Source organism: Phasianus colchicus, chromosome 4, assembly GCF_987193195.1.
Source record: "Phasianus colchicus chromosome 4, bPhaCol1.hap1.1, whole genome shotgun sequence".
NCBI classification, from domain to species: Eukaryota; Metazoa; Chordata; class Aves; order Galliformes; family Phasianidae; genus Phasianus; species Phasianus colchicus.
In genome coordinates, this window is record NC_143439.1 from 36,080,055 (window position 1) to 36,096,641 (window position 16,587).

Here is a 16,587-nt window from a genome sequence, read left to right on the forward strand (position 1 = left end):
CTACTATTTTACATGGCTTCCTGTAGGACATATGTAATGTTATCCCAGAGGAGAAGGCAGGTTATGAAACGAGTGAGCAGCTCTGCAAAACTATGCTTATTTGGGAAGCATTTCCAATAATTATTTGGGGAAAAAAAAACCAAAAACCAAAAACCAAAAAAAACCACAAGAGAATAAACTGATAAGAAATTCTCATGATTTAGCATTTTCATCACCAAAGTAACAATTTGATTTTAAATGAATCAGATTTTGGTTGCTATTTCATCCTCTTTGTACATCCTAAATAGTGGCAGGGAAATGGATATTTGCTTTACTAATACTAAGATTCTTCCACTGTGTACATATTTGCATGTGTGTAAAAGTGCTGGCTAATAAGGAAGCAGAATAGTTTCCTCTGCCTTATCGTATTATAGTCTCATTGGCAATACACTACAGTCCTAAATTTGTTTTAGGAGCCAAAATGGATCAACTGTTTTCCAGATTTAAGGGATGGTAGAAAGACAGAAAGACAGCCAATTCCCACTTCTTAGCAATGCTAAACGCTGCTCCAATTCATCTAATGAGTAAGTCAGACAAATAAGTCAACTGTGGTGACATTTGAAACCTTATTTTTGTTCCTTTTGAATGGGAATGTTATAGAAATAAATGAGCTTCTAGTATGTTTAAATAAATAAAGGGTTCTTCGAGCATAAATATCACATAAATATTTCTCTGATTTCTATAGTCATATTCTTACATCTGAACAAAATACCTTTCTCATCTTCTTATGTTACAGTATGTGCAAAATATACCAAAAATTTCAGCTTAAAAGCTTTTCTTTCAACCATTCCCACTGCAGAATGGGCCTCCGCAGGACAAGCATTCTGGTTTCTGTATGAAACTCTCAAGCATCCTGCTTTGCTACAAGTAGCTTTTGAACTTGAACCAAACATACTTACTTGTGTCATTACCACAGACTCTTATCAACTTTACAGCTACTACAGTTCTGTCATCCATATTCTGGAAGCAAACTGGGAAGCTGGGTGTGAGTTAAGATGCATGGAGCTTTTTCACAGGACTTTGGAAGCCAAAACTATGAAAGACTTTTTCCACCTTTAACATTCACTTCTCTGTTATGCTTGGCCTTCACCCCCTCCTGTCACCTTAAAAATGAAAACAGCATGTTCATTTTTATTCATGGAAATCCATTGGATATGGAGAAAGTATCAATTTTTCCCCCCAACATCTCCATTTTTATGATTTATTTTGGGAGAGACCACACAATTCTTTGCTTGGATAGCAGTATTTGAATTGATGTTTTACCATTGAATTCACAGGACTATCTCCTGCCTTGGCTTCACTGATTCATATCTGTAGGATGGCTAACTGAGTGGCTGTCAGCATGGAGCAAAGTGCACTGTGGCCCTGCCCAACTTCCCCTCCTTTGGTACAAAGTCAAATGCACATTCTCCCATTCTGGGCAGCTGACCACAGTCCAAGAAGCTTTGCCCAGGATCCCAGTACCTTGTGGCACGAGCAGGGATGCTGTACTCTTACTTCTCAGCAAGCCTGCACTTTAATACTACTGTTGGAACTAGGTGACCTTTAAGGTCCCTTCCAAGCAGCCCATTCTATGATTATCGTTATTAAGCCTAGACTTTAACACTACTGTTTACAGAGCTCAGTACAGTGCTTATTTATTCTTGTCTGGTGTTTACTGAATCTTGCTACAGTATAAATGCTTTATTTACTCATAATTATATGAAATGAGATGGTATGTATTGTAGCCGACATAATTTTGTTGACCATTATCTTGTTATTTTCCAGTGAGACAGAGAGCAAATACTATTGTGTTTTAAATACCAGGAATGAAATTATATATTTGCATTCATCCTTTTGTAAAAAATCTCTTTCTCCCTCTTTACAGAAGAAAGATTTCCATCTGTTCGTTCAGTTCTGGATTTCCCCTCTAGATCAATTGTGATAATTCTGCAATAGTTTCTGGGGACAGGATGTGCAGGACTGTGATCAATATCCTACACGAGACCATCCAGGGAAAGGCTTTCTGATATTTATGAAGTCTGTATTTGATAACTGTATATTTTATATTTCTCTTGTATTTCTTAAGGATTCTAACATAATGTTGTTCTCTGAAAGCTTCGCCCAGCTTAGAAAAAAAAATATTGCCGTGTATTTCAAACCCCTTTTCTGAATGAAACAGTTAAAGTAGAAATCTATGAGTTATGTGACAAGTTCATTTTTTTTCTAACAGATCATACTTTCCATGTTTTGACACTAAACACCACGTTCCTTTATTGCTATGTTGTCTGCTTCTGTGGCTTACTGCATTCTGAATTTCCCCGTTGAAAGATTCCTCTTTGCCTTGAATAGTGGCTTGGCTTTTGCAGCATGCCTTAACCAGTTTATACTTTATCTTCACATTGGTCATTTCTTTGGTCACCACGTGCGCTTCTGAGATTTGTTTTCCAAGTTGAATTATAAGGATTATAAGGTTGATGTAAAACTTCCCTTTCAGTGTGCCTCATATTACACAAATACTTACAGCCAGAAGACAGATGTTACACAAAGACAAAGAAGAAAACAGTTCCCCCAAGCTCACAGACAGGCTCTCAGTCGCTTTGCTGTGAAGTTCCTGCTGCAGCCTCTGCTCACACTGCAGAATCCCACTTCTTCTGCCAGGAGCTGGAGGCAAGGCTCTAGAAGCACTGCAGAGTATTGCGGAGGTGTGTGGGGCTGCGTACTCCATCTGAAGTGCACCACCCCATGTACACTGAGAGGCTTTAAGAGGGGCACACAAACTCACAGTCTTTCTCAGTTTATTGTATCAGACAATCATTTTAAAGACCCCAGAGATTCCTTTCCACAGAAACATGCTGCTATTCATTATTGATGTCTTGCCTTCAAAGACACTGTGTACATAGATGACACAGGAAACAAAATATGCACATTCTATTTTGTGTACACTCTTTTGTGAATGCAGTTGGTAAATTATTATGTGTGCACATGTATAGCACAGAGTGGAACTATAAGACATAAAAGTGATGCTTGGCATTAACCCAGGTTTTCAGTGCTGCTTTCCAATAGTAGAGAAAAAAAAAAGCAGCCGTGAGTCTGGAGCATCTTCAAAGCTAGGCTATGTTCATTCAAGGTCTCAAACGGATTTAAAAGCCTCACTGTAGGCTTTTTGGATAAAGGATCGAAAAGCCAGGGCTTTCCTACTCGTATTCAGGCTGACACCCAACCGTGAAGCACTTCGAAGCGGCTTCTATTTTCCCACTTTTTCAAGCAGGCTTAAGCAGGCCACATCTTGAAAGGAGAAAAATTAAAGGGGGGTCCCTTTGCCAGACTCACGAAGAACAACTTACTTTTTCATCTCTTTGCGCCTTTCCTTGCCCCGCGCGGACCGCCCGGGCCAGCCGTCCCGCAGCATTACCGACGCACACAAACGCCTCCTTCGCCCTCCCCAGCGCCGGGCATCGCCAGCCTGAGCCGGGGGGCTGCCGCCGGTGCTCTGCGGCCGTTCCGAGCCGAGCCGGGCGGGGCGGGGGCGCGGCAGCCCCCCGGGGCGCTGCGGGAGGTGGAGCCGGCTGCCTGCCGCGGCCGGGGATGCGCTGAGGTGCGGCGGCGGGGCCGGGGCCGGGGCCGGACGCGGGCTTCCTGCCGCCCGAGCCGGGCGAGCACCTGGGAGCCGGCCCCGGCAGGCCGGGAGCCCCGGCGGCAGGGGAAGGAAGGGAGGAAGGAAGGGAGCCCCGCGCCCCCGGCCCCGCTCACGGGGGAAGCGAGAGCGGCGGCGGCGGCCGGGAGAGGAGGCAGAGCGGCCGCGGAGCGGAGCATGGAGCGCAGCTGCCACCCCTCGCCTGAGCAGGAAGCGGTGGAAGCGTGGCTGGACGATCACTGCGACTTCACCCGCTCCTACTTTGTCAGGAAAGCCACAAGGTAAGGCTGGGAGGCGGCGGAGAGGGACAGATCCTTCCCTGCCGGCAAAAGGTCGCTGTTCGGTTTCCCTTCGCTGCTTCCAAAGAAAATGAAAAAGCTGTTCCCCCACCCCCACCCTCGAAGGAGCCCAAGCTGAAGCCAGGCAGGAGCGGCTCCGTCTCGCTGCCACCGCCGTTCCCAGGCGGGCGCTGCCCGGCTCCGACTCCTCCCGCTTTCCCGGCCGTCTGCGGCTGTGCGGGGCCGTGCGGGGCCGTGCGCGGCGGCGGTACCCGTCCGGCACAAGGAGCTGTCCCAGCGCCGGGCTGTGCCCGCAGCCCCGCTTTAGTCGCGCGTTGCTTGGGCTGTTCCCAAACGGGTTCGCTCAACTTCTCGAGAGCGGCGGGCAATACACTTCTCCTTGCCCTGCGAGTCGGACAGAAATACGCGGGAGCCTCACAATAACGTCTCCTCCGAGCGGGTGGGGGGAGGGTGTGCCACGACTCTGTCCTCTCAAAACAAAGTGCTGCTCGACACGCGAGCTCCTCAGTTTTTCTGACGTCCCGACGGAGAGCGCGGGGCTAAGCGGCGCGGGAGCCGAGAGCCGCGGGCGGCGGGGCGAACAGTTCCCCGTGCCGCGGGCGGGCACCCGGGGCTCCTGCGGCGGGTTCCGCGGTCCCGCAGCGCCGAGTCCGGCCGGGCCGGGGCGGCCGGCGGAGCGGGCGAGGGAGCGGCGCCGCGCAGCCCGGCAGGGGGCAGAGCGGAGCGGGGCCGCGGCCCGGGGCGGGCAGAGCAGCGAGTTCCCCGCGGCTGGGCGCTCGCAGTGGTTGCTCTTCCCTGCCCCGCTCTGCCCTCTTTACTTTTATTGGGTTTTGCTTTATTTTTGCGAAGAGCTAATGTAAAGACCCGAAGAGCTCGTCAAGGCTTTCCCCCAGTGGCTTGACATGCTGCCTTTTGGAGATAAGACGAGGTATTTGCGTACCGTAGTCACACTTCAGCAGTGGGACTTCAAGTTGAAACTCAGTAAATTCAGCTATTTTTAGAAGTGGAGTCAGGTTTCCATTTTGAATATTTTCCGATAAACAAAGCGGTGGGGATGCAGAGCACAGGCGATCTGCGGCTCCCACGGTACATCCCAGTGGAGAGCTCGGGTCAGTAAGTCCTGCGCTCTGTGCCTCGGACACGCCAGCTCCACGGGCTCACTTCTCCTCTCGTCTCCTCTCCTGTTCCTGAGCTTTGCACCATCTGCTCACCGCTGCCGATTTGCTTCTTTCGCAAGTCACTTAGCGGGGATGGATGCGTTCTGAGGGAGGCTTTGCTGCCGCTCCTCTCCGCATGGGATGGGGCGGTAAGAAGAGAAATCCCCATTAATAATTGACTCACAGCAAGCTAGAAAGCTTCAGGGGTCGCCTGCTTTCTGGTGACCATCTGTCACACAGTCCCTTTCTTCTGCTGCTTCTTCCTTAGGTTCATTTGGCAGAAAAGTAATGAAAATACCTTTAAAAAGGTCTTTAAAGTATTGATTTTTTTTTTAAAAAAAGGCTGTGCATAGCTGTAACCGATGGATGCAGCTAACTTTGCTGCTCTGCTGAACACTAGTGCATGGTATGGAACCGAAGGGTAGCTTGTTTGCCCAGGAAATAGGAGGTTAGCAGCTTTGAGAAGTAGCATTTTATTAGTTCAGCCTGTCACACTTCCTTTGGAAACTGGAAGTAGTATTGAACAAATAAGAATGTTAATTAATAGTAACCGCTGTGTCAGATTTGTTTTCCCCATGGAGAGGTTTGGTTAGTCCTTTTGGTTTTTTTCTGCTGAAGCACAGCTTTGTGTTTGTGTGAGTCTGAAACAGGCAGTAGTTCGCAAAATACCACTCAGGCATGTCTTGGTGACAGCAATGCGTCTGCATTTAGAGAAGGTTTTGCAGAAAAGCTGTTGACTTGGAGATCTTGCTTGGTGATAATTCCGTGATGTTTTACTGTGATGGAAACATTGTTTTAGTTTCAAAACTTTCTTCTCTGTTGCTTTGCATGGAATGTTTTGGTTTGCTTTTTGTCTTTTACTTACTGTGTAAGTAGCAAGCTATAAATATTTAATAAGGAATACCTCCTTCATAAAACAGCTTGGATTTGATGAGACAAGTTATAAGTTACCCGACTGCATGGTGGTCCAGATTTTATTCGCTGAACTGATATCCTGTACACCTGAGCAGTCTGATAGAATTGATTTCTTTTGATAAAAAGGTTTAACGTTATACATTGTTGTGATGTGTTAGAACTTGAAAAGAAAAAAACACCCTAATGTTTATTGTTATACTTTGTATTAGTTGAATCTTTGTGCAACAACAGGAACTGGCTGTGCTACGAGTGCTTTGGTTACTTAGCAGTAAACTTATTCTATCAAGCCAGAAAATGTTCCTTGAGCCTATTTTGATTGTTTTCTAATCTTAATTTATTTCTCTCTTTTTGTTTTGTTTTGCTTCATAATATGCAAATTCCTGACAGGTCCTGAAAGCAGCAGTGCTAGATGTTAGTTAGCTTGTCTCTCACAGCAGCGCATTCCACTTCACATTGCTAGGCGTGATCGCTTCTGACAAAACTTTCTGTATCTGTTTTTCAAGTATTTGTACACAGATCACCAGCTCAACCATTTATTACACAAGCCCTTTCTACTCATGATAATTGGCTTTGAATCAGAACCTTATTTTGTTTTATGCAAGGTATCAAATAACATATATATTTATATATACTATAATGAATTCGTTTCTGCAGTGCTTTGTTAATTACTACCAAAATAAATAGTCTGTAGAACTAGATGTATAGTCACTACTTATAAACTTAATACTGTGGGTGGTCTTACGCTGCTGATTTTATTTTTTTTAAGTATGGGAGTTGCATAAGCGAGTATATTCATGCTTTGACAAATTCTGTTCTAAAGCTATGATGATCAGCTTCCACCTGTGCAGTGCAACGTTCCAATCTCACAAACATGCAGTGCAGCTTAATAGCTTTACATTTATCCCTGCTATGTGAACAAACTCTGATCCCATGAGTAGGAAGCTACAGAATCACCTATTTATTACTTTATTTTGCACCAGGGAGATAAGTGATATACAGAGATGATATAAATAGCTATTACCCACGAAGTGTTACAGTGTGATCAAAGTGCAGATCAGCAAAGGGGAAGTATATCATCAGCGCTCTCAGAGAAGTTTAATCAGAAATGAATTTGGCTCACTTAGGGACTCAGTCTTCTGGCTGGCAAACCTGCTGGACAGAGAGTGTCTTACTGCATACCTAGGGTTCAAAACTTTCTAAATGCCTGGGTGCTACTACATTTAAGCAATTTATTTTATTCCTTTCTTTTTTGCTATATTTTCCTTTCAAAGCCCTAGAATTGCATAGCACATGTTCACTTCCTAGAAAGCAGAAAAGTTTTCAAGTAAAACTATTTCTTTTAGACTGTCTTGTGTTTACCAACACTGTTGTTAAAGGCTCTTGGTAGCTCTTAGAAGCTATTAAGTATAATTAGATGCTATTGTCAGAAAACTGAATGGCTTTTATGGCTGAATCCATTACCCTTTTCATCTTCCTAAAGATTTATCATTTTACATTCCCTTAAAAAAACGATCCATGTGTTGTCATGCTCAAGCTTGATATGTATTCCATCTCTCTGTGGAATACTTCTGCATTTCTGACTTATATTTGTCCCCTTCTCTTACAAATACAAGGGTGATTCTCTTTCAGTTTTCTTAGCGATCTCACACAGCAGACTGCCAAAACAACCAGTGTAAAAATTCTTCACTTGGTTAGAGGCATTGTTCCAGACAGTTTTTGTCAGGCTTCCTAAATGTATGGTACAGTGGATATAAATCATTAAGCCAAGTATGTTTTTCACTGGAAATAGGTTATTTTGTTATAAATACATCTTGGCTTAGGGTTAGAAAATACTTACAAATGGATTAAGGTGGAGTTGTTTTTTTGGAAAAATAAAGGTCCTTAACAGCATGGCACTTCCAGAAGCAGTACTTACTGGGAACCTGTACTTTGCTGGAATTCAGAGATTGCACAATTTAAATATATCAATTACATTTATTACTTTGAAAATAAGAACAGTTTTGGTTTTTTTTTTTCTTGATAGTTGGTGGACAGACAGTCTGTGTTATGCTGCCTGGCCTGCTTCGGATGTTTGCCTTCTAATCTCTGTGTCTAGAGGGCATCTCAGAAATGTCTTCTTGAGCTGGATATCTGATGCTTAATCTCATAAAAATTATCTGTCATTATGCTATTACTTTGGTAAATTGTTTCATTTTTTTAATTGAAAAGAAATGAATTTTTAGAGCAACTATATGACAATTCAGATTATTAGAGATAGAGCTATATAAAATTTCCTGCACTGAAATGTGTTTTGGCCTATAGCTTTTCTTAGGATTAGTATTCTTTCATATGTCGGTAGTTTTTTTTTTTTAGGAACATACAAGTGTGAGCCACACTTAAACCTAATGTGACCATGGAAAATAGGCAGTGGTTTTTAAACCTCTCTGATTGAAGGAGCCTTTACAATTTTCCCATGGAGGCGCAGAATCCTGTACAAATTGTTCAGATAGTCTGAAAGCACACTTGCTTTTCTAAGTAATTTGATCTGAAGCATTTACAAGAGGACTGCAGACCCACTGATTCTGTGGACCATGGCTTGAAAGCCACAGGAAGCAGAGGTGTTAATACAGGGATCAGAATATTTTCTCCCACTTACTTTTATTAGATGCTTACAGAGCTTTTCTGAGAAAGATGTGCAGGAAAAAAAAATCATTTCTATGAAAAATTGGAAAGCTTTCTTGTAAGTTTAATGATCTCCATAGTTGTCTCAATTATAGTCTTCACATAAGTCTTCACAAAAATAGTCTTCACATCCTTCTGCCTTTCTTGATAACTGCAAGTATTAAGATCATCCCCAAATATTTTAACCTCCTGACTCAAAAAGCATTCAGGAAGCATTAGGAATGTTATTCACATTAATGAAGTTGTAAATGTGATTAAGTATTTTTGGCATTTATTCTTGGAAGTAAAGTTAGGTCTGTGCCTGAGTATTTTGGAAACAATGTCTAAAGCAGCAAATTCTGTAGATTGAGGAAAGCATAATTTGAGAAACAGTTAGAAATCACTTACTATCTTTAATCCCTCAAAAGCTACAATCTCAAATCCCACACAGAATTTTTGGCCTGAAGATAAACTAACCAGCAGATAGTACAAAGCATCTGCAAGGAGAATATGCTTTTACTACTTCTTTTTTGCCCTAGGTGATAAATGAACAGGCAACCACAACACATTAATTAAAATACAATTGGTAAGCCTTAGAGACCAGGTAGAAAATAAAATGTGGTTAACTACTTTTAGTTTACATCTTTCTACTTTCTTTTGTTTCAGGATAACTTACGGTATTTGTGATAACACGAGTGGGCATTTGAAACTCATTTCCATTCTTACTGCTGTTAATAGGATGAATTTAGAAAATGGGGTCTAAATTTATGGCAACTAGAAAGAAACACTGAGTTGAGGTATACATTGCCTTTCTGGGAGACAAGGTAGTTAAACGCTTTTATCCAGAGAGTATAGAAATTGCTAGCTAACAAACAAGTATTAAAATCATGACACACCACCTATGATGTCATCAGATCAAAGGAAGCACATTTAAATATTAAAGACTATGTTTATGCTTATTTGAATGCTAGTTTAGAAATGAATTGTGTGGGAATATGTGAGCCAGATTCAAAATAAAAGCAAAGCCAGCTTAAATAGCACATTCTAGACTTGAATTAATACACTACAACTTATTCTCATTTTCAGTAGAAAAGAGGAAGCATTTTGCTTTTGTCATGATTAAATGAATAAATATAATTAATAAAGTCACAGAATACTAGTCTTTCTCTGGCAAAGAAGCATAAATAAATTTATAAGGAATGTTTCTTGACTTATATGATTTACTAAAAAAAAAAAAAAAAAGGCATTAAGGAACTATTTACAAAGTGCCAGAAAAGAAACCCTGCCCAAATGGCCCTTGTGATTTACTCAGCAGTTGTAATTTCACATTAGGTCTGGCACTGAAAATATAGCCACAAAATATATTTGCTTAGTGAAATATATATATTTTTTCATTTATTTGTCCATTATCGTGAACTCGCCCCAGAACAGAGGGCCAGCCTAAAGTCTATGCTCCACTTAAGTCTTACTTAACCCCTATTTTGGGACTTTAAGTGGAAGTGAAGTGGTGGAGACTTATGGAAATTTGCTGGGCAGGTGTGAACTTTATTTTTCATCATTGGTATTGTGCTATTGCTTTCCAGAACTAAATAAGTGAGTCCATAGATATTTAAAAAATTTTTGAGCCTGGAATGAGAAGTAAACATTTGGAGGGGAAATTAAGGGTCACATTTTAGCATTTGACCTTCAGCCTCTGAGGATTTTCTCTGTCTTTATACTGTGATTAGGAAGTCCATATATAAGACAGCTATTCTTGTGAAACACTAAGCTTGCAGTTGTTTAAAAAATACTTGAAAATATATAAGAATTGGCTGTTAATGAGTTTCCCATTTCTAATACTTATGCTGGAAGTAATGAATCAACTTCTGTCTCCTACTTTAAAAATTATAGGAGCATCAGACAAGATTTATACTATTATTTCATTTTTCCAGAAAGTGGTTATTTCTCTTTCATGAGTGTGGTTTGAATCATGAATCAGAGTTCTTCATTTAGATCTGTATTCAAACAGAAATCAGTTGGACCACTTACATGTTTAACATTAAATGTAAGTCTATATATTTGAACAAGTTGTACCAAAAAAATTGTCATCAACTTCAAGTTATACTTTGTCTTCAAAAACTGTTTGCCTACCGCTGTTAGAAACGGTGTCTTTTGTAACCACAACTGGAAAGTATTTGAGGAAAAACAATTATTGTCCTTGTCAATTTACATTTTCAGTAAATGGGAAAACACTTTTTTTTCACAGTCATTTCTAATGCTTCCATCTAATGAGGCCTTGCACAGTTTATTTAAGTCTTTCCATAGCTAGAAAGGAGACAAAAACACATCAAACATGATGGTGAAAGAGGACATACTGGAAAGAAAATGGGAAGGCAAGTTTAATTCTCAAGTGACTTGTGGTAATTTTCAAACTTATTTTTTAATGTTGAATAGATTTCAAGTTGTTAACCCTTTAAATGACTTCTGTGTCTAAATTATGTCAAGACAAAGGGAAGAAATTTGAAGACCTCTTGTAGTTATTTTCAGAAAAGCCACTGAGAAAATAGACAAGCTTGCCGTGAAATATTGTTGACTTGAACATTTGCAGGATTAGACCACAGGAATTAAGATATCTAAAATCTGGCATTCTATGACAGCTGCTCTGAAAGTAATATGTCCTATTTTATGATGTCGGCCCATGACATCAGAGGCAGATGTTGGTGGTATGGCAGTAGAGGCTGAATGTTCTGTTACATTTTATTGCCATGTGCCAGATGGCAGCACAAAATCAGTCTGACAAAGTGGCATCAGACATAGAAGTGCACATGAAGCAAAGGTGTGGAACTATGTGAAAAAATAGCACCCACTGATATACATCAGTGCTTGCTGAATGTTTAAGGAGATGAAACAGTGGATGTGAGCACAGTGAGATAGTGGGTAGTGCATTTCAGCAGTGGAAACTTTGACATGAAAGACATGCCACATTCCAGACAGCCAGGCAGATTTTTAAAAATACAGCATGCAGGCTCTTGTTCATCACTGGCAAAAATGCACAGCTAATGGTGGTGACTGTGTTGAAAGGTAGCGTTTTGTAGCTGAGAATTTGCTCTAAGAAGTAATGTTATGTGTTCTTTGTAGTTGTATTTTCCATGGGAATAAATAGGAGGCATTACTTTCGGAGTGATCTATGTATAGTAGGCAAGTTTGAATTCAGTTCCCTCCTGAAGCAGCGTTGAGGTTTAACCTGGCAGGTGGCTCAGCACCACACAGTTGTTTGCTCACTCTCCCCTTTCCCAGTGGGATGGGGGAGATAATAAAAAATAAAAACCAAAGTAGATAGAACTCATGGGTTGAGATAAAACCATTTACTAAGATAGAGAAAAGGAACAAGATAATAGTTAGGACAAACAAGTATATATATACAATATATATTTTTGCTACCCAGGTGCTGACCAATATCCAGGTAGCCCCCAGGGCAACAGAAGAACTAAGAGCGAGAGCTGAACTCCCACCCCTTTCCAAACTTTCCTTCCTCACGATGTCATACGGTATGGAATATCCCTTTGGCCAGTCTGTATGAGCTCCCCTGATTCTGTCTCCTCCCAGCTCCTTGAGCCCCCTGTCCTTGGTAGTACAATAGGAGAAACATAAAACTGAAACGGCCTCCGTGCAACACTGCTCAGCAACAACTAGAAACATCAGTGTATTATCAACATTGTTTTTCTTTTAAAACCAAAACACAGTATCATACCAGACACTGTGAAGAAAAACTGTTTGAGCTGAAATGAAGATAGGCGAGTTATCAGTAACTGCTGGTTTGAATGAAACACTGGCAAAACATTCAACACACCTGAAAAATTATGTTGTATATATGGAAGATTTATGAGCAACAGAGAAAATGCATTTGTTATTTGTTGTTTCACTAAAATCCGCTCAGTGCTTGTGGTACAGTAATTATTATTGTTTTATACATTTTTGTGCCAGATGGGTAGGATGCAGCATACTATCATAATTGATTCTCAGTACTACGTTTGTGCTGTTTTTTCACTTTTTCTCCAAACGTACTTAATGCTTGCCTAATGGTCACATTGTATGGCCTTAAATATGGTTACATATGTGCAAGGCAATATCATTTGGCTGTTACTCTTTAAACTTCTTTACCAGGTACTTTTTTGTTGTTGTGGGTGTTTGTGTATTCTGAAGATAAGCACAGTGATGCAAAGAAGGGTACAAGAAATTACTTAATATCCTAGACTGTGAGTAGAGTAGTAATTAGCTCAGCATGGTTTGATTGATAAGACTCAGAAAATAAAGCAAGCTAAGGTCCTTTTCAGGTCTGTGTTCTCTTCTGCATGACCAAGCTGTCTCTGTTTTCTCAACTTCTGATTTTCATTTTTTTTTCTTTCTTTCTTTCTTTTTTTTTTTTTTTTTTTGTTTTGTTTTGTTTTGTTTATTCCTCTTAAAAACCTCTTGCTTTTGAGGATAGTTCCATTTTCTGTACAGTTTAGCACACGGGGGCCAGAGAGTCTGAAGTATTCTGAAGTTTCTGAAGTTCTCAAGGGATAATGTAGTGCAGATTTTACACGTGTAGTTGTATACAAGTGATGATAAGGAGAAGAATCACACAAATTTCACAATAGTCTTTTTTTTTTCAAATATTTCATCTTCTGCTGTATTTTCATTTGCTTTTTACCTCTCTCAAAAATTTATCTCAAGATTTATCATCTGGTCAATGAAGTCACCTGCCAAATTCAGCAGTCGGTATTTTATAGAGGAAAGACCAGGTTTGTCTAGTTTAAGTGACTACAGGATTTATTTTTTTCATAGTAAACTATTCCTGCTTATGAATTCTAGGATAAACCATCGCTTTCTCAAGTGGAAGCTCAAGGATTGTAGTGCATAAAAGGGTGTATGCTGCACATATGAAAGAGTGCAGATCCTTAACTCCCCAATCTGTAGTGATTAAAAAGCTTTGCTGTGATGGAAACACTGCATGCTTTTAACTATCTGCATAGATCACTAAAATTCAGTATATCCTTCTGACTAATGTGCTCTAAGCTTACTTTCGCCACGATCCTTATTATCAGCTCTTAACAATGACAATGCTAACTGAAGGCTGTTCACATGAATAGAATAGTCGAAGGTGTTTGTTTCTTCACGTTGTCCTTTCAAAATAACATCTTGGTCATATATAACATTGGTTACTAATTTCCAGTTCAGTCATGGCACCTGTGGTTCAGTATGTGTCTAGTATTGGATATCTTGTGCTCTTTGCTGAGAAAATAGTTATTTGTAGAAATTCTTTTGTCATGCATTTTTAAATAGGACAGATTGTCAACACTTCTCCAGACTTCATCTCATAGATTCCACACACAACTAGAATACATCGGTTGATGTGAAAATCTGTACTTAACTGTGTGTAAAAGGGCTAAAAAAGTTTTCTTGTTAACAGTGTTCAACACTGTTCAAGTCAGCAAACACTGTTCATATTCCATCTGAATTTGAACAGCTTTCTTGTTGCCTAAACTAAAATGCCTAAATGGTTTGAAGTTCAAAACCACGCTTTAAAAAAGTATAGGTAAAGATTTTGTTGTTGCTGTTAACCTACGGAGCTCTTTGACAACTGCACGCTGTGTTGGCCATCTATTGGACTGCCATCTAAGAGACATTAAGGGGTAAAGGAATATGTTACTCATAATTATGAAGCTCCACATACAGTTCTGTTCAATGTCAAAGCACTTCTAAGTACTGCAGATGGCTAACAAGTAGCCAGACCTTATTAAAGAAATGCAATTACTTTCACTGGAAAGGTTTTACAGTTATGTTCCACATCCCTCAATAACCTCCAGAAGACAGAGAAACATTAGAGCACTTACTTTACAGAGCAAAAAGCCAAAGAAGTAAAAACTAAATTATTTCATGTCCACAGTTTGAGAACTGGTATTAGAATTCAGAATGGTTTTTTTTTTCAGAATTGGTTCTTACTACATTATTAAAGACAGAGGACATCATTGCACAACACTGAAAAATAAATGAAAGGACAAGTTTCAAGACATACCAAAATTCTGCTTTAGGTTTTGCTTTTCCATACAGGGTACCTGAATCTTTCTCTGCTTTGTGCCTTATATCAACACACGCACCTGCATAAATTCAGTGTAAATGAGAGCTAAACAAAATAATAGCATTTTATATTCTACTTTCTCATATATAAGTAAGTAGATACTCAGATTCCTCTAGAAAAATGCTGTCACTCAGTACAATAGACAGATTCATGCCAATCCATTAATAAAACACATATAGACAAAGCATACAGCTTCCTATATCTAATCACTGGCCAGTTTAAGAAGCTCTCTCCATCTCATACTAAGTTATAACAGTCAGATATAAATCTTATTTTACACCAGTGCCAGTTCTCAGTGTCCAAAAATCAAGTCAGCACACACAAACATGAAATTGGCTCAACTCACAAGATTTCTTTTCAAACTATTGATTATTCTCTACTTCTCCGCCTGTATTTGAATGTGTTTTAAATGTACTCAGCTCATATTTTCAGATTCTTACTTGAAGCCTTAGTGCTAGAAGCTAAGTTTGTTTAGAAAAAGCTACAATTTTGAAGTAATTGCTTCTTTTGAGGAGATTAATATTAAAACAAAACAAACAAACAAACAAACAAAAACACCAGAAAACAAAACAACCTTAAAATATAACATAGTACGTATGATAAACAGTTATCAGCACTTATATTAGAAGTTGTACTGGGTTTATTTACACATTTTTTCCATTTATGGTTTTATCTTTCTTAAGGATATTTTTAGTCATTGCCATCACTAATTTTCATTCTGCTTTTCCATTCAATTCAAAAATGAAGATTTCAAATGTTATAAAATCAAATGTTATAAATGTTATTTTGATTCTCATTGAAATAGCTTTTGCAAATGTGATATTGCCTTATGTATATTATGTATTTCAGCAGTAAATAGTCACAACTCCCACGTTTAGTATTTATGCTGTGTAAGTACTATAAGGTAAACTTGTTGAAATCGAAGTCTCATTAATACATCAAATGTTCCTTATGTTTCTTCATTTAAAGAAATATTTGAGGTGATTTCACAAAAAGTGCATATTACTGCAATTAAAAAAGATCATCAGTAGTTTTTATTAATATACTTTAAAAAAAACAGTTTACGTCCTTGAATACTAAGTAACTAAGCAATGAACCAAAACTCACTCAGAATAACAACGGAATTTCATAGTATTCATTGGCATAATGTTTCTAATAATTGGATTAGCTTTAGATTGCTGGGAAAGTTATAATAGCTGTTGATTGAGGTGTATTACTGCTATAGCAAGCACTTTTTCAGGAGCTTTATGGAAAATGGAAAAACAAGGAATGAAATCCTAGACCTGTGGAACTCAGAGGCAAATCCCTCACTGCCTTAATGCTGTCCAATATTTCATTTAGTGGCTTTGGACAAAGACCCTTACAACTAAAGAGTTGGAAGCTGGACTAGATGACCTTTTAAGTTACCTTCCAACTCAAACAGTTCTATAATTCTATGAAACTCAATGCTCTCATATTCAGAAAATTAACGAATGTCTTATGTGGCCACAATGGACATTCAGCCTTTAGGGTACGGATGTCATCTACCTGGCCTTCTGCAAAGTCTCTGACATGGTCCCTTACCACATCCTTCTCTCTAAATTGGAGAGGTATGGATTTGAAAGATGGACTGTTCGATGGATTAGGAATTGGCTTCTGGTCTCAGCCAAAGGGCTATGATCAATGGTTCTAAGTCTGGGTGGTGGCTCCTCAGAAGTGGTGTCCCCCAGGGGTCGGTCTTGGGACCTGTGCTCTTCAATATCTTCAGCAGTGACACAGATGATGGAATCGAGTGCACCCTCAGCAAGTTTGCAGATGACACCAAGCTGAGCAGTACAGTTG

At 39.8% G+C, this 16,587-nt stretch overlaps 1 protein-coding gene across 6 annotated transcripts in view; it reads left to right on the forward strand.

Annotated features, from left to right (window-relative positions):
• The window catches only part of PDE5A (phosphodiesterase 5A), a 133,065-nt gene that overhangs the window by 64,922 nt on the left and 51,556 nt on the right, over nucleotides 1-16,587 (forward strand). Inside the window, exon 1 of one of the 6 annotated variants that reach the window (XM_031596897.2) lies at nucleotides 3,621-3,936. The exons of 1 other annotated variant lie outside the window; for it this stretch is intronic. In XM_031596897.2, coding sequence (XP_031452757.1) covers nucleotides 3,833-3,936 — 104 coding nt within the window. In that variant the 5' untranslated portion in view covers nucleotides 3,621-3,832. 4 more of the 6 variants (XM_031596898.2, XM_090139209.1, XM_090139211.1 and 1 more) reach the window with 4 other exon arrangements.